The 24,209-nt window shown below is 42.5% G+C and overlaps 1 protein-coding gene across 1 annotated transcript; it reads right to left on the reverse strand.

The window, feature by feature from the left end:
• Positions 1-10,727: 10,727 nt before the first annotated feature.
• PDK4 (pyruvate dehydrogenase kinase 4) lies at positions 10,728-20,842 on the reverse strand. Its single transcript, XM_036406428.1, has 11 exons — positions 20,680-20,842; positions 19,689-19,830; positions 18,613-18,684; positions 17,843-18,027; positions 17,322-17,411; positions 16,714-16,791; positions 16,016-16,092; positions 15,385-15,483; positions 14,978-15,088; positions 14,164-14,277; positions 10,728-13,217 (listed from the first exon to the last, which is right to left on the reverse strand). Exons 1-11 carry the CDS (start codon positions 20,825-20,827, stop codon positions 13,074-13,076), a joined length of 1,260 nt encoding a protein of 419 aa, XP_036262321.1. The 5' UTR covers positions 20,828-20,842; the 3' UTR covers positions 10,728-13,073.
• Positions 20,843-24,209: the final 3,367 nt, after the last annotated feature.

The following is a 24,209-nucleotide window of genomic DNA, read 5'->3' on the forward strand; positions in this document are numbered from 1 at the left end:
AGGTGAAACTGAAGTCTAACAGTGTTCAGGACTGTATTTCCCTGCAATATCTTTATAAGTCTGTTCATACTTGGTCATCTTTTAGATACTAGGACAAGGAGTCTGAAAGAACCTGAATGGTTTATCTCTCCAGCATTGCTGCCTGCCCTGATGGCATTAGGCCTGTAAGTGCTTCGGCATCAATGACATTTTGTTTATTCAAAACCACTAACCATCTTTTAAAGAAAATTTTCTCATCTTTCTATTGGGCAATATCTTACAGCTTACATACCAGTTTTGACAGAATCAAGTTAACTGCTGTGGTCAGGAATTTATAGAAATATCCCAGGCTGAGCAAGACTGACTATTTTTGTAAAATGTCAGGAATACAAATATTAGGCAGCAGGGGAAAAGGTCTGATCTGCCATGAAAGGTGGCAGCTTTACTTTTAGCTGCAAGCACTGCTGGATCAATTAGGGTGATCACAGGGGCTCAGCTCATTCATATTTAAGGAATGTCCTTTGAAAAACCACTAATGCTTCTGGCAGCAGATTTTGCTCATGGGACAAATACCTTTAAATTAAACATACAAGAGTTCAGTCTTTGAGATGAAAGGGAAGATTGAAACAGTCTGAGGTGGTCTATGCTATTATATATCTTTATTAATCTCTCAGAGGACAAAGAGGCATGCCAGGTTTTCAGTGCTGGAAGGTTTTCAGGGCTCTTGAAGTGCTGCTGTTTTTTTTCTGTAACACTTCAAGATACACATGGGTCAGACACAGCAATATTTCCATTTACTTTCAGGATATGCCAGTAGAATTTCCCTGTAATCCCTAGGGTTTGCTTTTCTACTAAATGACAGTGCAGAACATACTGTTAGCAGAAATGCCAAAGCCTAGATAGTGTCTGACATCTTAACCTCCCCAAGAGTTATATTAAAGCAGTGGAAAGAACTACCACTGTCTCTCTTTGTAGAGAGGGAGGGACCTCTGGCACGGCAGATGAGTGGGTTAGAAAAGATTGCTGCATGCAGAAACTGTCAGATGAAATCTGTTGGCTGCTCAGAAATTTGTTTCTGACTCTTTCTCCAAATACATCTTAAGCTTCATAGGACACAAAGTGTAGGAGCGACAGTGGACATCATGCATTCCAATGACCTGTTTGATTTTAATACACAGTTAACTTTTTCTTTTTTAACATGTAGCAGCTTTGTGTTGCCCTTCACTTTGCAGAGGCACCCTATGGAGTGCTGCTAAATTACAATTAAGGCATTTGAAATGAGAACACTGGGCCTGTGATGATTTTTATTCCACTGAAAAACCACCCAGGTCTGCTCTTTCAAGCTGGGGCTGACTAGAGTTGCTGGTATCAGCCTTCTGCCTAATGCCTGAGTCAACCATGCTTAACTTTGTAACAGTGCAATTGATGTGGCTGCTCAGGCTGCTGGTACTGCAATCAGCACTGAATTATTTTATGTCAATAGTAACTGTCAGTGGGGAGTTGTACTGCCTCAGTATAGCCATGAGCTTGCTGGCTGTTTGTGGGAAGGAAGGGGGTTGAGTCCAGACAGCTCTGGCCAAGGATAGGGATTTTTACTTATTCTTGGTCACTTTATAAAAATTGCTATTTGGTTATGAAGTAAGGATAAATAAAAACTGCTAAGGTCTGAGGAAAAAAAGAGCAGGAACACTTACAGAAAGTCTACTTTATAACATGCCATAAAAGAGGGGACAGAGTTGTGTGCCTTATTAATATATGTCCATTGGTTCATACAGTATGAAAACTCAGGCATTGCTGAAGGGCAGTGCCTGAGCTGGCTACAAGCACACAGCAGGCTGGAAAGTGCTGGCAAGTGACATCACTGCAGTCAGGGCAAAGCCATTTAATGGCAAAAAGTAATGTAGGGATTTTAACATTCATGCAGCGTAAAGCTGGCCCGAAAGACCCAGTGGCAACAGAGTCCACTGAATTACACCTACCTCCCAATGGCTGAGCCAGCTCTCAGGTGAGGGTATCCATCTGCTTCCAAGTTCCCTGCTGGAGAAAGGTGCATGGCTGTCCTGAACTGAAGGGCACACTGCCAGCCTGTATCCATGGTGAGCACACCGTGGAGTGGCAGCAGCAGCTCTGAACTATACACTGCTGGAAATTCTTATTTCAGTTTGTCATATGGCTCCATTTCTTCCACAGCCCTGTCCTTCCCTTCACCATAAATCCAGAGAATTTCACTGATTTCTTCTCCTCCCCTTCCTGGCTATATAGCCTCTGGCACATGACATAGGGCCTGACCCCCACTGCAATTCTTTCACTACATCCTTTTCTAACAAGGGCAGCAGAGACACTGCCCCTCTACACCTCTGTGGTTCTGCAGGTTTGTGCCATCCTCCACCACATCTGGATTTCCTACCCACGGCAACTTACTCATTTCTCAGTCTGCTGGAACGAAATCTTTTCTCAAATGCCCCTCATTCCTATGGTGGGTGGATGAAACCCAAATGTTGGATGGATTTTGTGGGACAGGCTGAGTTGAGCTGTGCTCACACTTTTCACCTGCCAGCATAGTAGGAGGCTTCTACTCTGCAGTCAGAAACATGACAAAGACTTCTTATTCTGCCAGCTTTTCATGAAATCAAATTTTGCATACTCCAGTGATGTGGGAGGAAATACAAATCAGCGACCTTGGCTTCTAATGACAGCAGGATGCTCTAAAGGTCTGAAGTCTATCAGCAAAGCCTCTGTTCACAAAGCCATTTATTTCTGGCAGCTTCTTTTTGCACTGCTGGAGCAGTGGTTGCAACTTACCCTGGCCAAGACAGTTCAGTCTGGTGGATGGAAACAGGCAGATGTGGCAGGGAACTGTGCAGAGGAGAGGTAGGAGCTCAGTCTGTCCAAATGGTGTGGGGGGAAGAACTGAGAAAGGGGAGAACTGGCATTAGAATTAGAACCAATATTGTAGATTTTCACATGGTGAATAGTCAGTGTCACAATAAACCTGGGAGAGCTGGCATGCACATTTGGAGGTGAAGTTCAACAGCAAATTAGAAAAACAAAATAAGAAATCTAATATTAAATGAGAGGATTAAAGATTGTTTTCTTAACAACTTGAATCTGCATTTTGAGGGCTGTGAACTATGACTTGTGGTACGTGAAGCTGACAGTGTTATGATGAACACAAGACTCCCTTTGGTCACAATGCTCCTGTGTGCTCTTCCCCCTCAGGCACATCCAAGGGACCAAGGACTCACAAGCCCCCAGTGTGGGCTGCAGCCCCTCTGTGCAGAGCAGCTTTCCATTACAGGACTGCAAGGTCAAGGCAAACCCAAACATTATCTCCTGCACTTCAGGGAACCTTAACAATGGGCAAACAGACACAGCCCCATCGCAGGCACACAGGTGGCATTAGCAAGGCTGGATGGAGGCATCCAAGAGACCCTGACACAGCTGCAGAGAGCTGAATGCTGCAGGTCTCTGTATCCCAAATCTCTCCTGCTTTAATTTCCAGCTGATTGAAACTCCACTGAGCACTTGACATGCTGTGCTACAGCTGCCATGGTCCCCTCTTGCAGGGGACCCCACACAGCCCCTCTGTGCTTCAGAGATGTACTTGAGCCATGCACTTGGTGTCCCTTTAAGCCTTTGACAGGGGGTGCATGCTGTCTGTGGAAGATCAAAGAGAGGACTCCTTTTTCAGCTGACCAGGACACACTGTCTGCTGTTGCCTGGCCATGCTGTGAGTCTGGAAGGGTTTGGTATCAGATGGCACAGAGTTCTGCCCAGTTGCTGGAACTCACTTGAGCACAGGGAGAGCTGCCCTTTCCAACACAGAGCAGGGAGAGGGGCAGGGAGGCAGCCCTGTCTGCCCTTCACTTTCAGGTGACCTGGGTGCATTGGTGAGATGCTGGGCAAGTGACTCTGGGCAGGCAGGAGCCAACTGCAGGTAACACCTGGAACAGACTTAAATGTGGGCTTGGACTTTGACACAGCTCCTTCCAGCAGCCTGGAAAGGGAGAGAGGGCAGGGCATGACCAGTGTGGGCGGTTCTTGCTGACTCGACACAAACATGTTTTGAAGCTTCCAGCGCAGCCAGCAGGGAACACGCTGTGCCCGTGGGTTCCCTGCCCCTGGCTCAGGAGGCTGCCAGAACAGCAGCCAGAGGCACCGCTGATTCCCATGCCTCCAGTCCTGGCTGGAGCAGGCTGTGCTGTATGTATGCAGCCAGGGTTTGTCCTGAAAAAAAAAAAATAGAAAATAAAAGAAATAAAAGGATGAAAAGCTGTAAGTGGAACAAAAGGTCCAGCAGCTAGCAGCAGACAGCAGCCATGGGTTTCCTGAAGAGTATTTTAAAGGTTTATAATTGTTCATTTCTTATTTACAGTGCTGTTTTGTATCCTTTTATCTAGCACTATCTACCAGTCTGCCCTCTGCTTAAACCAAGCTATTCATGTCCATGTGACTGGAGCTCCACTAACTATGGGAGGCAAGCTTTGCTTTTTAAGGTACCTGGCTCCAAACAGCTGGAATAATCTTCCAGGCGTATTGAGGCAGGCCCTCACATTGTTTGGGGTTTGGACACTCTTAATCCTTTTCTAAAAAAGCCTCAGCTGTGTGAAATGAGCACAAGCTGTGGCTAGTCCCTGTCATGTGCTGTTAAAGAGTTCTGTCCCTCTCTCTCCAGGCACGGGCAAAACCCCTTTATCTCAGTGGGGCTCTTGGTGGCTGGGGATGCAAGGACAAACTGCCCACTTTGTGGAACAGGGACACACTTACACCTCAGACACAATGGTGTCTCTGCACCCAGACTTCTGCAGCACGTATCAGGGCTTTTGGTCTCACCTGGCTTGAACACAGAGGCTGAGAGCTGACCTCCTTCTCTCAGGGGTGTTTGGATCTCAAGCTTCTCCAGTATAAGGGCTGTACTGCATTAAGTAAGGAGGATGAGCTGAAGCCAGAGCTGTCAGCCAGTTCAGTGTATTTAAATTGGCCAAATGTGCATACACACATTTATGTTCAACATATCTTGAAGGTCTAAATGTCAGTCATGTGCTTATCTTCCTCTCCTAGCTGTGGCTCTTGATTTTAAATTCCTCCTGCACAATGAGTGGCATCTTGCAGATCTCATGGCAGGTAACAGAGTGGGGCCAACCTCTTGTCTGCTCTTGCACCCTGAAAGACTTAAAAATTAGTTTGCTTGCTGTTTTCTAGAGACCTTTAGGGGTGTGTGTGTGTCTTCTACAGATCAGCACCTCAAACTGTTTTGGCTTTGTCCACCATTCACTGCTGTCAACAGGAAGCTTCTCACAGATTTCACTGGCTATGATGTGAAGTCTAAAGGTGAATTATTACTACTATCATATTGTTTAATATGTTGATCCCACACTATATTACACTCTTTGTCAATTGAAAAAGAGTTAGCATATGTTAGAAACATCACAGAAAAGAGCAGGGAATTCGATCAAATTTGATCCACAGTTCTCAGACATGCTTATAGACAACCCATTAATGCATCCTCTATATTCTGTATTCCGTGCTCACACACTATTAATATAAGATCAACTGAATAACTGCTTCTGAATCTATTATTCTATTATTTTTTTACTAATCTACAGTAAAAAAATACTTCTATAAGTGAAAATTTACTGTAATTTACACCAATATACTGTTATTCTCCTAGAACTGTTTACATTATTTAAAACTCCCAAACTTTCCAGTGTAAATACACTTTAAAGAAATGCTGAAAAACATTTATTTTCCTCTTTCACTGTCAACAGCATTGCTGGAATCTTCTTCTACTCTTATGAAAAGAAACCACCCTCTTCTGAAACAGCCCCCTGATAAGGGTAGACCTTTTTCCTCCAAAACTGGGAGGATCCCCAGTTCTTCTCTGCTTTGTTTGACTACTATAGCTCAGATTTAAAGTCAAGACAAATCCTCTGCCTGAAAATCAATACTCAGAGGTGAGGAGAATCATTCTGCTGCAAAGGAAAAGGCAAGAACAATCCGTTGGAGAAGGATGGTAACATCTCTTTCAGGAAGCCCTGAGTACTGAAATATAATTTCCAAGGTCTGTCTGCATCAGTTTATAACACTCCAGTGAATAATTCTGCCATTGTTTCAGCTGTTCTTACATAGATGTTGCCATTTAAAACAACATCTATGTAAGAAGACATTGTTCTTCTTAGCCTGGGAATATGCAGAAGGTGTTACAATTTGATTTTTTTCCTCAAGTGAACTGACCATCCAGTGGCCTTGAAAAATCATCAAAAGCTTTTGGAACTGTGACATGTCTCCAAAGGACTGTTCCCATCCTTTGGCTACAGAAGATAGGCTCAGACCATGCAGAGCCAGGCATCAGTAGGAGGATTAGGAAGAACACAGGAACAAGAGGGCAAGGCCATGGAGGAGAAGCGCATGAACGAATTTGTATCAGCAGATTTCTGGGCATCTCCATTAATAACATGAATAATGAAAACTTCAGGTGTCCCTGGCCAGAGCTTGAAAATGAAGATTTTTTCATTGTGTACTTATGTAAAACCTGAGGTGAAGCTGATTAGAAGCAGGGGAAAGTTGAGATCAGAGGTTTTATAACAGGCCCTAACTAAGCAGAAACAAGTGTCAACACAAACATAGTTTTATGCCTGAGCAAACAGCTCGCTGTGGTCTGTGAGGCATTGACACAAGCCTGGTAACACTGAGAGTGGTCCAAACCATCTGATCCAGCCCTGTGTGAAGGTTGAATTCCACCTGTAATGCCCTTTGTGAGTAGGGGAGTGACGCTGGGCACCAATAGTCTTTGCAATGCTTGTTACTAACTCTGCTCCACGCCACAGGGATTGGAGGAGACAAGTAGCCCTGGCAGGTATTCAAACCTGTTTTCCAGTTAATTTGTTAAAAATCAACCCAAGGTGTTGTAGGCAGTAAAGCTGCTAGGAAGAGAAAACCACTCTAAGGAATAAACACTACAAAAAAGAGCTATCAGTGCATCTGATTTATCCATATTCCTCATGGCATTTAACAGTCAGCATCAGCTACAGTTAGCTCCTAAGTTTCTGTAAAAGGTCTGCTCAGCAATTGGTATTTGGCTGTCCCAGGAGTAGTGAGCATGGCTCAGAGCTGTCTGGCAGCACTGCTGCCCTGTGGGGTGCAGAGTGATGAGCCTCATGCTGTCTCCTGCAATCATGTGGCCCTAGGACCAGTCCCAAACCCAGACAGATCAGCAGTGTCACTGATGACAAGCTGCAAGAGGCAGCTCCAGGCTGACACAGTTTGTGCCAGCAGCCAGCTCATCTGCAGTGATCCCATTGGCATTTGCTGCAGAATAAATATTGTCTGGGATTTTCCATTATATACCCACCCTGGCCAGCAATGACACAGCAGCAATGTAATTTTGAGCTCTGTATTTCCAATTTCCCACAACAACACAGAAGTAGTAAGAGGGCTTGAGTCATTTACCTAAACATAAATATTCACTGATACTTTAGAAAGCCAGGATTGCCCATACAAGGGTGTTTGCATGGGACTAGCAGGTATGACAAAGGACTTGTGGAAGACCTCTGTTTTCCAGAGTGACGGATGAGAGACAGGAAGGGTACTCCAGCCTGCCTCATATAGGACTGGGTGTCTATTTTTAGGTCACTGAATGAGCTGGGAGCCTGCTCACAGCTGAAGCCATCTAAATACAGGTGCCTAGAGGTGCCCCCGTGTCTGGGGCTCCATTACAGTCAGCTAACTCTGCCACTGGAGACAGGACCGCCATTCAGGCACCAGAAGTAGGAGTCTGTTTCAGAAGAGCTCTCTGGAGTTCTCTGGGTACACTGACACTGGTCATGAGAGGCAGCTGTGATATCCAGCTCACACCTCAGCACACACACAGACATGTACACAGTGCCATGATAAGGTGTCGTACTCGGTGTGCCCAATCCCATGCCAAGGTTCTCAGCTTTCAGGCCCAGTCCAGTGATGTGACAAAGTACAGAAAGCCCAACCTATAACAGCAATGTAAACAAGTGTCTTTTTTTTTTTTTTTTAATTTTCTTATTTGAGGCTTGCAGACAGGGCTGTATCACATTAATGTAACTTAAAGCATACCTGTTCTAAACTAGAAACCCTCTGTCACATTCCAGGAGAATGTTCAGCAGCTCAAAATAGTGGGATTGGTGGTCACACCTCTTGCTGTGTTTCCTGCATCACCGTTCTGTCTGCATCATGGCCATGACTCTCAGGAAGGCAGTGAGACTCATTCCTCAAGGCTGTGCCCCTCACACAGCAGGAAATCAGATGCTTTCCTTTCTTTCCTCTTCCTATCAGGAACTGCAAAGCAAGTGTGACACAGGGAAATTGGGCTAATTTTACACAGGCCAATTTGTTGCACTCTGCTTTGATTTTCTTTCATAGCTGCAGGAGGAATATTGAGGAGAGCTGATGAGGAGCAGCTCCTGATCATACATATACATACATGCCTCCTATACATATTTTTCTGTTTATATGAAAATCTTACATTATTAAGAGCCCCCAGGATATTCCGAAGAGCCAGGACTGGTGTTCCAGCTACTTGCTTTGACACCCAACATTTGAGATTGCAAGGAAGAATTAAGACTGCCCGTGGGTATTTCTGCCCTTTCTTCCCTGTGAGGTGAGTGGAGAGAAGCAGGACTGACTGAAGCTGCCTACCAACATGTCCTTTCTCCTTGCTGACTGTGAGGAGTAGAAACATCTAGCCAGGTACTGAGTCAGTCATTCTGTCCAAATGTACAACAGCACAGATGTGCAAAGCCACCTTAGGGCCTGTAATACAGGGTCAGGACATAGGCATTTAAAACTGTGTTGTCAGTTCTTGGGAAAAACAAACCCAAAGGTGTTAATGCAGAAGTGTGCTCCTTATTCTTTGCCATCCCCACCCCCAAAAATTAGCTGAGCTGAGGGATCATAAACTGTCATGACTGCCTCCTGTTTGACAAATGGCTAAAGAACTTAAAGGCAAAAAATTCTTTGGTGTTATACATAATCCTCTAAAGCCATCATTGCTGCCATAAGGAGGGAAAAGACCCAACTATTTTTCCAGTCCAGTAGTGTTTCTCATCAAAGATAGCAAAGCTTGTTTTGTAATAATTCTTTGGGAAGGACATTATTGCATGTAAAGGGCAAAGTCTGGCGGATTTAAAAACTTGGTTAAGTGATAGGGAAATGATGATAATGAACAACTGTGTATCAAGGCTCCAGGGAGATTAATCTGGCTTTGTGCCCAAGGCACCCCTAACACTAACCAGCAATCAGTGTACACTTTTTAGCTAATGATCTGGAAGAGAAAACACAGGGTGCTTTGGCGTGGTTTCTGTTGACATCAGGAACCTGTCTGTGTAAGGTCCCAATCAGAGAGCAAAGGGCAAAAGTGCAACACCTGCTTATCTCCTGTGAAACCAGAACACTCCAGCCATGGGTAAATGTGCTGATGTCAGTGCCCCCCTGACATGCCAGCAACAAGCCAGCCCCACAAAGTGACCAAGAGCTGGTGCATGGCCTCTTACCCACTGGACTTGTGGAGGAGAAGGAAAAACCCCACATTTTGCCTTCTAGACTGCAGGAGCTTGGCTGGGACTGATGGTCTGTGCACAGTGTGATGCAGGGAGTCCTGGGTTTGCTGGGGCTGTGTGCTCAACAGGGAGTTACACAGACAGCAGCTGGGTCCATCCTGCTGCACTGGGGCACCCCTGATCCCAAGCTTGCCATAGGCAAGGTATAGAATGCATGTATGTGTATTTCTGCTTTGAAAAACCTGACAGGAAATATGCAAGTCCTGTCTATAGAGACTGCAGCGTGGTAAAAATGATGGGAAAACAAATGGGTGTTTTTGTTGTCGGTTTCCTTTTGTTTGCTGTAGCAGTTTATTGAAGTCCCTGGTGTATTTTAGTTTGGGGTTGTTTCTCCCAACATACCTGGCACACTGGTATATGTCAGAGTGGTACATTTCTGTAACTGCAAATGCAAAAAAGGGATGTCATGTAATCAGCTTCCCTGGCATTATGAGTCAAAACCCTTAGGAAGGTGAAACTCTCATTGTTAAGGAAGGTAAACTCAGTATACAAGGCTGTCACTTTCAGACTTGCTGCCAGACATCTGGAGTCAGGCTGGTTTTTACCTCTCCTCTTTCAGGTAAAGTATATATGTATATTTTTAAAGTTACTCTATCTTCTTAAAATTAAGAGAGATGCAAGATGGCCCCAAGCCAACACAAGTCTGCTAAAGCACCAGTTGTACAGGACTTTTGGGTCATGACACCATCAGATCACTACCATTTTCTTACACACCAGCTATGAAAAGCCAGCTGTCCCATTGCTTCAGAGCTGAAAGACAGCCATCCCTTTAGTCTGTGGGAAAACTTTTTTGTTAGATATAAAGCCAGTGATGGATGTCTTTTTTTCTTAGTCAATTTTCACACTCTTCAAAACTGAACAAAAGACAACTATTTTAGAGTGTAGAACACACACTGATGGAACATTCCCAGTTCTCATCTCAAAATGAATACCCTCCTAATTAAAAAGAGTAAGGACATGGCTAAGGTGATGCACTGATTTTAGGTACTGTGTAACCTCTCAACCAATACAACATCAAGCATAAGCAAATCATTCTTCCAGTGTTTCTCCCCCCTGCTGTACTTGACATGGTATGAGTGTTGTTTTTCTCAACTCCATTTCCCAAGATTTAAAATAAAAAGCCCTTGCTTGCATCAGACTTAAAAAACAAAGACACAGACAAGCATTTAAAACATTTTATTATAAAACTATTTCAACATCTACATCCAAGTTAAAGACTTAAAATTACAGCTCTGCTTTCAGAATAAAAAGTCAGTGAATGCTGGAAAAGGTGCTGTCTTATCTAGGTAGATAGCCTAGATACTACACAAGATTTCATGTGTGTTCCTTAAGTGCTTCACAACCTCTGCCTGCATCATGAATGTTCCACAGCTCTGCTCTGCAAGCAGCATCACAAACATTTTTGCAGCACCTATGTGCCTCAGCTGCTTTGAAACAGAACTTACTAACTGAAGTTAGTAATGCAGCTGTGTTACAAGTGTACCATCAGATCATAACTCAGGTTCAAGCATTACTGGATGCAGACAGAAAGGTATAAATTGTGTGTACTTGACAACAATTACTATTTTGGTATGTGTTTGTAACCTTGTATTCCATTCAAAAATCAACAAATAATCACTTTATGATGGTGAAAGCGGCCTTTTTATACCTGTATATTCTATACAAAGGTATTTCCTTTTTATTAGCCATATCATTCACTGAGCTGAGCTCAGATGCATGATCTGGTGGTGACTTTTGGTGACTGGAGCTTATTCACCAGGATAAAAACAGCCTAGATGCAGTACTAAGATCATCATGCTCAGCAGTTATCATTAATACATCTAAAATTAGTTTTTAAAATAAATGAGGCATATCAAAATATATTTTATTTTCAATGAGAAATATATCTCAACAGGACTTCAAGAATGCAAAGGTAGTATCCCATTAAAAACCATTTTAGATTCACAGTGGAATATGGAGTCATTTTCTGCCCTACAAATAGAAATCTCTAATAGAAAACTGTCATACTGAGCAGGATGTTTTACTGTATTTGTAACTTTTTGCAAAGGATCATATAAACAGAAGATAAGATTATAATTAGTAAAAAAAAAAATTCAAGTAATATTCTACAGCCCTGATGAACTTTTGACTGGCCAGCTTAGCAACATCCAACAATTTAGCATCTGTTAAAGTCTACCTTGCTTACAAAAGTGAAAACACACAAAGATGGGCAAGGAAGAAGCTTATTGAGAATGGAACATTTTCTGAACAACTCCCTCCCACTGGCATTTTTCCTGTGGGATTTCCCCCTATTTTGCTCTTCATAAAAGCTTTCCAGTAGTTTTCAGTGCTGTTTACATTTTGAAACAGCTTTCAGGGTACAGATTCCCTATGTACATCTTTGAGCTGATGTGGTCCAACACAAATTTGAAAAAGACAATTTGCAAGTTTGACAATTTGAAATGGCATTGTGACAGTTTGAAATTGACAATTTGACAATCTGAAAAAGACAATTTTGGTTTAGTGCATTGAGCCACTAATCTAACAGCACAACAGAAACAAATCACAGGACTGTGTTTTAAATATGCTGTTCTTCACAACATGCTTATACAATACATATCACCAAAACCCTTCTGTTCAACTTGCAATGTCTGACTTCAGTTCTTGGAAAATCCTAACTGACTTGGCACACAATCTCCAGAATACAGGGACAAAGGCCAGATGTACTGAACATTAAAGCTATTACAACCAAGTAGCTTTCCATTTCTTTCCAGTAGCTCTTAAAAATATCCTGATTTTCCTTCTTCATTACCTTATGCATAGAAGCCCTACTTGGCTGATTTCCCATGAACAGTTTAACAAAATATATCTAGCACTGTGACTCACAGAGCAAGGCATCACTTATGATGAAGATCACTTAAGAATTATTCCTGGAATAGCTTTTTTTTTTTTAATGGGACTTTCTTATATATGGCAAACACTTTCTCCCTACCTCCCAGGCTCCCCCTCTTCCAGTCAGGCTGTACTTGAATGCTGTTTGTATCTTGCTACAAGATTGCCATGTTAAGTATATCTTTTCCAAATATTATAAATACAACTTTAAAGTATGGATGCTAATTATCTACCTGAGAAGTTCTGTAATAAGATAAACTGCTGATAACTATTCTAACAGAAAAATATGCATCAGCATAACTCGTTTATCAGTCAGTATTAAGAATTCAAGCATTAAACAGGATTTAAAAATTGCACACCCCTACCACACCAAGTCTTTGATCACAGTAAAAAAATAGCTTGATTTTTCTCTATACATAGCTCTTCTTTAAAGACATATGTGCTCCTATTTTCCTCATCCTGAAGTCCACAGCCAGGTTTCAGATTCAGTGCATATAGCCTACGTTTATGATACTCCTTATCTTCTTTTTCTTCTGCTAGTCCTGAAACTTGCTTGTTTGAAGGTAGATGAATACTTCCAAATGCTGCTCTTGAAGCCAGCTTGATCCCCTGGGATGTCTCGATATCAGCTTCTCTTCAGGAAGCTGCACTTTGCTTTGCCATATTCTTAGGGCCTTTACTTGGGACACACCAGTCATCTGCCTCTGAGGTAGCCTGGTAATGCTTGGAAGCTGATTTGTTAAAAACTGGGAGTTTTTCTATTGATTCTGTTGATAAGGCCTAGAAGTCAAGAAGGAACAGGTTAGTATCTCTCAATAATGTCACTCAGCAAAAACTCATTCAGCATGCCTAAAGTGTTAAGCCAGTGACAGTACAAAACAAAGTTATTTGCACAAATGTTTCTGCAATAGGTGTGGTAGTTTATGTGCTTCAGTATCTATGATTGGTTTGGGTAATTTGGTAAGACAACTGCAGTAACATCTCATCCTATTTATGCATTTTTCACAGGCCTTAAGCAGTAGCCTCTAACATGTTTTCAAGATAGTCTAGGAATGCATGGAAAAGGACTTTGGTTGGCAAAATTCCAAATTTTGTGAAAATTTTTCAACAGAAGTGTAATATATATATAGCTGAACTGTCTCTTCCTTTCCTACTTCTGCTCTGATTGTGCTTCAGTATTTTCAGTTTAGCAAGAGGAATTCAAAGCAAGTTTTTCCCACTATTAGGCACAGAAAATAGAAAAGAACATGTAGTATTGTTTGCAGGTTTCTTATAGAAACAGCAGTGCAAGTTATATGCCCGGTGTTCAAAATTACTGGTATCTGAATCCAACAGAGGGGCTTTATGGCAGATGTTGAGTAGCACCTTCACTCCTTAGGGATTTAGTTTATACAGACTTTCTGGTTTTCAGAGTAAACAAACCAGATCTGTTGCTCACACTTCACTCTCTTCGAGTACTTGGTATTCCATGAACAAATAGGTAACACCTTAACACAATCTGAAAGCCAACAGGGTTCTCACTAGCAGTTGTTCAAGTAGACTAGTTAAAGCTAAGTGACTTTTTTTTGATACCAATTAAAAACCAGTTACTAAATCTGTCATTTCTCAAGAAAAAAACAAGAGCTACTCAAGAGCAGAGAATCTGTCTACCTTAAAATGGTAACAAGTAGTTATCCCACTGCAGTAAGGGTAGTAATCTTTTATGTAACCAAATTTAAATACATACCTTCAAGTAGATGATAGCGTCTGTTCCATAACCACATATGGAGTAAAGATTTAGATCTCCTTGAAAGTACTTAGCATACAGACGAGAAATTGGCAAGCCATACCCAAAGCCAGCCTAAAAATAAAGTACAATATAAAATTAATTATTTTTTTGCTAGCTCTAATGGCTTCAAGTTAAATAGCTGGAAAGTCGTCAGAGATTTTTAAGCTGTTAAAAAAATCCTTTGAATTTCCTCTTCTCTTAGAAGAAAACATAAATGTCTAATCAGTTTCATAGAGAATGCTGAAGTTGACCATTAAAAACTCAAAGTCACAAGAAAAAAGATCTTCATGGAAGAGGGAGGGTCTATACATATGTCCCATTTTTGCACATTAAATTTCAGTATTTTTCCCTCCCTTGTTGTTGCTAGTACAGCTTGATTAGTAAAAGGAGCTTTCTACTGGGAGATAAACATAATAATCTAAAAGACTGTTCCAGTTGTGCTTGCTCCAGAAAGACTCCATGATCTACAGTAAATTTGAGGACTGAATGGAGAGTGAGGACAAAGTAAATTAGTGTCATTGTAATGCAGGAAGAAAAAGAATGAGGGGGCTAGATTCAGGTTGTAATGTTCTTCTTTATGCCTTTGAAAGTATATTTTTGTCCACTAAACTAAATACTAAAATTCTATTTCAGAAAATGTAAATTCATACTTATGGGGCACAGTAAATCTTTGAATACCCCACAGAACAGCAGGATGGACACAGTGCTTCATTATTAACCCACGAACACTTACAACAACAAAATTGCAACATGAGTATTGAAAGTATCTTACAAGAGGGGTATTTCGAGAATCATCCACGTTTGGCCTTGGTGCAGTGGAATACATGTAGCTAAACAGCCGCTCAATTTTCCTCACAGGAACACCACCTCCCCGGTCTGAGATCTGATTTAAGAGAGAACAAAGTTAATAACAAGCATGCACTAAGAATGGTATTTAAAACGCTGTTATTTGAACACACCTTTCCAACAGTCATAAATGCAAAGATTTCTTTTGCAGCACATTACTATTCAACTAGATAATTGTGCTACATGGAGGCTCATATCATCATGAGAATGCTCTTGTGCTCATGCACAGTGTCTTCGACCTGTTCTCAGAGGCCAGATCTTTTAATAGAACCAGCTGTGCATGTATAATAACAAACATTACAGTAAATCCATTGTAGTAGGCCAACAAAATACCTTGATTGCCAGGTCTTCTTTACCGAGAACAACTATCACTTCAACTGGAGAAAGGGTAGGACTGTTTTCTTGGAACTCAACAGTTGCTCTCATTGAATTCTATGGAAGAGAAGGTTACTGTGATCAGAGGTTGTTGAATCCATGCACTTCAGACCATATCCCTTTTACACAGAGGCAAAATTATCCTCTACTCCTATCAGTGCCTGGTTTGCAAGAGACACACTTAGCATTTTGGCATAATGGGAGCAGATTTATCATCATTTAAAGGTGTGAGAGGAGGTCTCACAATTTACAGCATCTAAGCATAGCCAAGACTCTTCTGAGTGAAAGATTACAACATTCTTGCCCAACATCAACTCAGGCACTGTAAATTAAATAATATAACTCCCTTAAAGTCAACAGGTTTCTGGAGAAGGGCAAAGTTCGGCAGTTGCTAAAGGATGCCAGATTTCTGTATGTCATGTTGGTAGCACTGAAGTTCAGCTGCACTCACTACTCCTTAAATACTTTGTCCATTCCACAATGGAAAAGGCAGCAGGGCAAACCGGCAAATGTAATCTCTAAAAGCAGAGGGCTACTGGTGGCCACAATCCCACATCCCACATCACTCTCTCAGTCTATACTAACATACCTTAAAGAGCTCAAAAAGCATGTGAAAAAGATGAGATGGAACATATACAATGCTAATTGGTTCTCCTGGAGCTTTTCCTAAAGGAAAGGAAAAATAAAAACACTTAAAAGAGTGATGACACTTTTCTATGGTATCCAAATTTTACAATGAGCAAGTTGCCCAAACAAACAAAAAATAAATCAAGTTTCATTTTTGGTTTTCCCCCCTCCAAAATTGGCAAACAGCTTTATGCATTCATTACAGTATTTACATTACAATTGCCACTTGCTGAATAAGTTTCTTTTCAAATAAACAAATAAAAAAAATCAAATATTTATTCCCCTTTTATTTATAAAGGATTTCAAACATTAAGCAGACTGCTGTCATCAGACACATGCAGGCAGCTCAGACCAGACCCAGCATTTCAGTCAGCAGTCTCAGTTCCTCAATCCAGATATGGAGGTCCTCTCTAGCAACTTCTCATATTACTTTAGGTACAAGTTTGTCTGACTTTTCTCAAATTTGTAAATGGAACTTCAAAAGTGTTGTGATTAAGATACACCAACATTTGAGTTCTAACATGGGAGGTTGAATGAGGTGCCTATAATAGAAAATGGAAGAGGAACTGCCCCAAGCCAGATCAACTGGTATATGCACTAAGGTTACAGAATTAGGAGACTTTTGACTCAGTTTTGGATACTGATAGGCTCTTATCTTACCATTCACTTGAGTAAGTTTCAGTTCAGGAGATGTCAAGTAATACTGGTCACACAACAACTTGGCACTTTCATAAGCATCTGAAATAATTATTTAAATAAATTATATGAAGTATTATGTCAAGCAATGTAAAAATTCATTCTAATGCAAGGCAGAATACAGCTTTTAACCACCTTAGCTGCTAAGGTGTTGGACAGCCTAAGTCTGGAATGTGTCCCAAGGGAATGATAACATTGCATCCACTGTGTGCACTAAAAATTGAGAACAAGGGGCAATTACAGAAGCATGAGCAAATCTTTGTACAGTTTGATAATTGTATGGAACTGATACATCTGTTATCTACCAGTTGGTAAAGCCAATCTCAACACCTCAGACAATTTAACTCCTACCTCATCTGTCACTTGCTAGGACTTACTCCAACATGGTTTTTTTGCTATTTTGTATTTTAAATTGTGTCCTCTAAAAGCTCATGCTTTGATTAGACTGCTTTCAGCTATTTCGACTAAAGCCAGTCAGCATCCTCTACAACTGAAGCTGGTTACCCAAACTGCTTGCAATCAGATACAGACACTGATTAGGAGAGAACGGTTAAAGCTCTGAGAATACGCACCATTCACTACTTCAACAACGTCACAGCAAGGATCAATACTTCCAATGTGCCTTGGGTGCCCCGAGCCAGATTTATCATCAAAAAGAAGAGCTGTTTGACATGAGAACAATACAACATTTAATCCCAAATACTGTGTTATAAAAAGCCCCAAAACTGAAACTAATGCAGTGTGATTGCAACATATAATTACATAAAATACTGAATATTGTTTATGCCTTTTATGAGGTAAAGTACTATCTACTGTCAGCAAACTATGTTGGCTTTTCTGTAGTTCACATCTAAAGGTTTTTCAGACATGAACAATGATATCCCTACATATTCCACAGAAGAGCTATTTCAATTGTTCTGTAGTCTAGAAAACAAGTTTTCCCATTACTTTCTTAAGTGATAGATTCAGTTTCTAACTTTTCAGTGTCACACGAAATCATGTAAAGCAGTTCCCCAGCAGTTTTAAGAAGTGTTTACATTAACATGTCACTCATTAGGTTGAGGTTTCTTCTCAGGTAAAAATTTCTACTTACTGTGTTGGTTCATTAGCATCCGGGTGGAAATACGGCTCATGTAAAAACGATCCAAAAAATACTGGATGTTTTGATTGGTGACAGGATCCACTTTAAAAGTGTCTTTGTATTCAATTACTCCTTGTGCCATTGTAGGAACCACATCATGATGTCTGTTTCGGACTCTAATTAGAGTATCTATAAAGCTAGGTTAAAAAAAAAAATCTTTTTAGAAGATTATTCTCAGACTACATAGAAGCAAGCTTTGTATAATGTAATTATCTAATCTAGCACCAGCACAGATAAGTGCTTAACAGCCTTAATACTAAAATATGGTGTGGTTTCTTTTTTACTCTTTTAAAAGTAATTCTTTATTGACCTAATACAGAAGTATTTGGCATTTTTAAAACAAAAGGTATAATGAGCCATATCAAATTCACCCCCTGTTTACTCATTTATTTGAGCAGAGGAAAATATAAGGAAAGGAAAAAGATCCCAAGCTGGCATCTTGGAAAAAAGCAGAGATATGACTGCAGAGATAATATTTTTTTCTGTATTTCTCTGTCATGACAGTTCAAGGGGCAATATGACCTTGAAATTAGGCTGCAACAGGTCATATTTATTTGCAGTACTGCTAGACATGGTCAGAGGTTTCAACCAGCTTGTTCTATGTTCAGCTCTTCCTGATAGATTATCAAATTCAGACCATCTTGGCTGTTAGTCTAAAGTGAATATACTGTGAAAAGTAGAATGTGAACTAAAAAGTTCAAAGAAAAACATGAAAAGCTTACTCAGATAAGACTTTTTGGTCATCTGGGCTTTTCTGATGGAATTCAATCAACTCCTTTAGACTTTGGATGTACCTATTGAAAAAGAAGATAAGAAATATATGCTATTAATTTGATTTTTATTGATCTAGTAATATCAAAAATACTTTGTCTTGTGCACATCATTAGTCCTAACAAGTCATCTAGGAGCTTTAAGTATCTTTGAAATATCCAAGTTACAACCAACAATGGAATGACAGATGGACATTTCTTGACTGCCTGAACTCCAGAAGTTTTCAGTCTTTTCTTGTGCCTGTCACCAGAGAGAAATCTAAGCCCTCACTTAAGGTACACAAGATCCCCTTATAATTCTTTAGAAGAGATGTATTTCAGAAGAAGATCCAAATGACAATGCCAATCAGGAATCCACTTAAGCAAAATTTTTCCAAATCTGATCAGCTTTGGCAGAAGCTAAGTAGCTGAGCCGCTTGCACTAACATCTTGACAGCCTTGACGCATACGGCAAAGGCACAACAGTTTGCTATATTAAGAAGAGTTTCTAGATCTGATTCTAATACTTCTGCTCTTTATGTCAGCCATCCTGGCAAATGATGCAACTGTGCCAGTAAGCAAGGTTAAATCAGATTCAACCACTGTGTCAACTGCAGGGATTATGGTAATTGAATTTCAAACACTTGATGCACAGGTCAAGACAATATACTTTGGTATAGAAGCTCTGTTAGTAACTCCTTCAGTGAGAGATCAAAATACATAGCCTGTTTTCCCATCTGTGTGGGTCTCAGAGTCTGTAATGCTGTATGGAAACAGAACATGTTTTCTTTTCTCCCTTCTCTATTTGCTATTTCAAACTGTTAACTCCCTGCCCCCCACACCTTTTTAAAGATAACAATATAATCATATTGGTTCGCAATTTAATTTTAGTATGCTAGAAAAGGAAAGTGTGTAACAGCTTGCAACTCAGATTTCATGAAGGAACTGTATTTCTACTGTATTTTGTTATAGATTCTACTATTCAAAAAAGTCTGTAACAACAAAATTCTCAAAACGTTGCATGCTGAATTAAAGCAGTTCATACTTACCAGCTTCTTACTAATTTTACTGATGGAGTGCTTAGTAATTTATCAGGAAGAAGATCAATTTCTTTCAAGATGTTTGCAAACCGCACAGGAAGTTCTTGTCGCAAAAATGCAAAAGAAGTTCTCTCACATCCATTAGACGAGCCTATGAATAAATCCAAAATACAGTTTTTGTTTAAGGAAGTTTCAAGATACAAATACAGATTGCTGATTTCCCATAAACTTCAGGACTCTATTTCTCTGTAATCATGAGGTTTTTACTGGCCGGCTCATCTAAGTGTTAGGCGTTATATGTTTATGCAGAACGCTGTTTACATGACAGTGAGACACAGCGTGTTCCTGGACGGAGTACTTGTCCAGTTCCCATTTAGAGATGAGACTTAACTGTAATTCCCTAAGAAGCACTCCGGCCTCTGTAAACAGGAGGTTGTCCGGGGTGACGTCGGGCAGTATCATGTGCGCCCAGCCGCCAGAGCGATAACGGGACCTGGGAACTGCGCGTTCGCTCCGCCGGATGGCTCCTCCCGCCTCCGTGTGCGCGGAGCAGGAACACGCCCCGCAGCCCATGCCCCTCTCAGTGCCCGCACCCTCCGAACACCGCCGAAGCAGTGCTGGAGCGCATCTTCAGCTCTGATGGCGGCACCCGCAGGTCTCCAGCCCCTTGCACCTGGCCGCGGGTAACTGCGGCCGGGGGTGCCCGCCCGAGGCGACCTCCCCGCCGCCACCACCACCACCGGGGCTGGGAATACTCGGCGGGCCCGCTCCCCTCCTCCGCCCTAGCGCTGGGCAGCCGAGCCGGGGGGCGGCCGCAACTTCAGCGCCGGCTGAACGCGGATCCCTCCGGGCGGGGATCGCCGCCTCCTCTGTCCCGCAGAGCGCCGCTCCTGCACCCCGCCCGCGGCAGCCCCCGGGCTCGCTCCTCCATGGGGAAACGAGCCTCCGAGTCTGGGCTGTCCCCCAGCCCCGACCTCCCTCCCCTCCCCCCGATTCTCACCGAAGTCCAACAACTGCTTGATGGAGAGCGGGGAGGGGGAGAAGCGGGAAAACTGCTCCACCTCCTGTGGCAGCCGGCCGCTGCTGCTGCCAGCGCTGGCCCCTGCCAGCGGGGCGGCGCTGCGGAGGGCGATGCGGGCGGCCTTCATCGCTGCCGGGCCGGCGGGTGCGTAGCAGGTAAGCGATCTCTGAGAGCGCGACTGCTCCGCGGAATCCGGGGCTGTCACCGTCCCCTCGCCTGTGGCGGGGGGCCTCACGTGGCGCCTCTATTTACAATCGCAGGGGGGCGGGGCTCCGGCAGGCCGCGCCCCCCGGGCCCCTCGTGACGGCGCTGGCGGCGTTCCCCGTGCCCGGCCCGGCCTGGTCGGCGCCTGGCCAGCGGCACGGGCAGTGCCAGGGGTGCTGGGCCGGGGGGCACACGGAGCCGGGGCTGCTGCTGCTGCTGCTGCTGCGCCGCCCGCGGTGACCTTGTGCACTGGGCAGGGGCAGGACGAGGCTGGCAGGACGGCCGTGCCCAGCTGTGGGGGTGCCGTGCTGCTGCCGCCCCTCACGGACTGCAGGGTCCGGCCCTGTGCGGGCTGTGCACCCACTGGGCGCCAGGGCTCGGGGGGAAGCGGTGCACGGCGCCATGGCCCGGCCTGAGGGGCGCGATGGTGCCCGGGGCAATTGTGTGTTTGCACTCATACAGGGGATGCTGGCAGTGCTGGCACTGACAGCGTAGCTCCAGGGTCGGCTGGCCGACTGCAAAAGGCAAAGGGAGCAAAATCAGATCCCAGCCTCAGGTTGTCGACATGTAGGTCATGGCTGTGACCTGGTTAATAGTGACCAAATACTCGAGGACAGCTGTGTTTGTGACGCACTGGCCGCAGATCAGCCTGCATGTGGCCTTTATTTACTGTCATAAGAGCTGACCTAAGGAGGGGATGACACAAGGCTCTCAGGGATAGCTCATCTCCCAGGGTCACAGTCGAGCTGGGAAAAGCCCCCTCACCTTTCCTCTTTGCTGGGGAAGGAGCTTGGATCTCCAGTGCTGCCTGGCTTTTTCCCCAAGCCACTTCACTGAGGGCAGGGTTTGCATAAGGCATGGAAGAATGGAATTAATGTCAGGGGAGAGCTTTCTGACACCCAAAAACTTGGTCTGTAACAGCAGGAGCATGTGGCAGTAAAATAATACAAAATAATTGTGCCCTAATATTTGCATCCAACTCTCCAGTCCAATTTTATATGCATATATTTACACAAACATGTAAACTCTTTTTCAAGGGAAGGAAGATCAAATTCCTCACAAGAAAGCTGTGCATGTAGTTTGATAGACAGAGGAAAATACTTTAGCTTGTCATTAGACTGTTTTTTAAACTTTATCTCATTTTTGTCTTCCTAGTATATCTGTTAACCCTACTTATGGTTCTACTCCCGCTGTACTTTATGTTTTATTATTTTATTGCTCCCTGTTTTATTATTTTATTGGGAGAATTATTCTGTTATTTTTCCATGAGATATATTCTGGTTTACCACAGTGATTGAATGTTGGCATATGAAATGTGAAATGAAGCAAAATTTAGACATCAAATAGCAGCAAATATAATGACTTCGATTTTTCCTGTCCTTTCCAGAAGTTAAAAAATTAGGAATTTGAGATTTGTTTTTGACTGTTTCAACTTGGTTTGACTGCAAGTTGCAGATGAGTCACAGAAATGAAAATATCATACAAATTTGTTTAAACCATGAAACATGTAGGATAGCTTTTGTTTAGTTCCACTCTCTTCCTTAAGCCACTAATCGGTGGCAAGCAGGGACCTCAAAATTAACTCTGCAATAAAATCTGGATCAGGAAGTTCTCTGCAGCAGGCAGTTGTTGCAGTTTATAAGGTCATTATTTCTATTCCTATGAGATGCTTTATTTAATCTGTTGGTTTGCTGAGCCTGCTTAATATAAGTAACTCAAATATCCTTTGTGGGCAGTCTGAATAGGGAAATAGTCTACTAAGAACAATTTGTGTTGTTTGCATTATTTTCTTTACAGCAACTTGTTTTCTTATTGTTTTCCTGGTAGTTATATGCAGTAAGGTATGAACAAATATCTTACATACACAATTTAGCTGTGAACAAAGGTAAAATTGTACTTGCAGGAAATACAGGAAGCGTGTTGCCTTCCCCATTTGTTAAAAGGACAAGGCTCCAGTAACTCAAAACCTGGGTGTTTTTCAAATCAAAACGAACTTCTACAAGAATTTCACACATCAGCAGCACAACAACTGAGGGTTTTTTTACTCAGATGATCTTCTAAGAGAAGTGTGTCTCCTTCATAATTCAGATTTGCTCCTTGCTCCTTTGTATGATGGTTATATGTTACAGGAGGTTCTGACCAACATTAATTTCTTTTCTTGCATACATAAACTATATATCTGTGAAGTAATTGTGGATGTCCTGAATGTTGAGCAAGACAGCTAAGTTTTAGGCACAAATGCAACAATATAGGAGGATTCATCATCAGCCAAGATGCAGGTGAACTAGGCTGTGAAAATTGTTTGTATAATGCCTCCATCTCACCTATCTTTAGCAGTGTTCTCGCTTTATTTCCTCTCCAACCACCCTTTCACCTTCCTTCTGAAACACATGACAGTTTTAAGTGCAGGTGTCAGAGAACAATGGCTATGAAGTGCAGTGCCAAATTCTGAACTGGAGTATTCATCAGAGGGGGTCTCATTTTGGCTGATTCGATATTTTAACTTTCCTCTTCTGAACTGCCCTGGGGCAAGTTTTGAAAAGGCAGTAGCAACACTTGCAGTTGCTTGGCCACAGTAATGTTTTGCTGACTATGCTTAAGAAAATGGAGCTGCATTAACATTCTGCTTTTTTCCACAACAGATGGGTCCAGAAGAGTGGAATGAATGAAGCCTGGATTCCTGTCCATTTGTCTCCTAATAGCTCTCCACTGCAATCAGCTGTCTCTCGCCTCGTGTTCCTTGTGTCGTCGCCCCTGCCAGAGACACAGCGTGCTGTACTGAGGTCAGAGCTGTGTTCCTGGTCAGGCAGCCTGTGTAATAACTGACCATGTTACTGATGTCTAAAAAAAGTATCATGGTTGCTTTTGCCCTTTCTTTTTCTCTTTGGGGACAGACAAAAATATAAGGATCTTTTTCCTAACCCAACAAGTGCTGGAGACCCAATAGGTTGTGCTAGGATGAGTGCCCTCTCCTGACCAGCCCGAATATGTGGGATGTCTGCTGATGTGATTGCTACTGTCTAGTAGAATGAGTCTGGTTGAGTTTCCCCTCCCTTTTATCCAGTGTGTAGCAAAATTTTAATCTCTCCTCCCTAAACCACCTGCTAGTTTGTACACAGTTTGTAGGGAGTTGATTATCTATTCAAATTTGATTAAAATGCTTAGGAGGGACAGTTTGGTGAACAGGTGGATGGGTAACATCATCAGTTTTTTCTCTTATGGAACCAGACTAACAGTTTCTGCTGGGGACAAAGGCAACTTCTAATTCAGCTTCTGTAAGGAAGGGTAAATGATAACCCAGAAGG

The sequence above is a fragment of the Molothrus ater genome, chromosome 1, assembly GCF_012460135.2.
Source record: "Molothrus ater isolate BHLD 08-10-18 breed brown headed cowbird chromosome 1, BPBGC_Mater_1.1, whole genome shotgun sequence".
In the NCBI taxonomy this organism is placed as follows: domain Eukaryota; kingdom Metazoa; phylum Chordata; class Aves; order Passeriformes; family Icteridae; genus Molothrus; species Molothrus ater.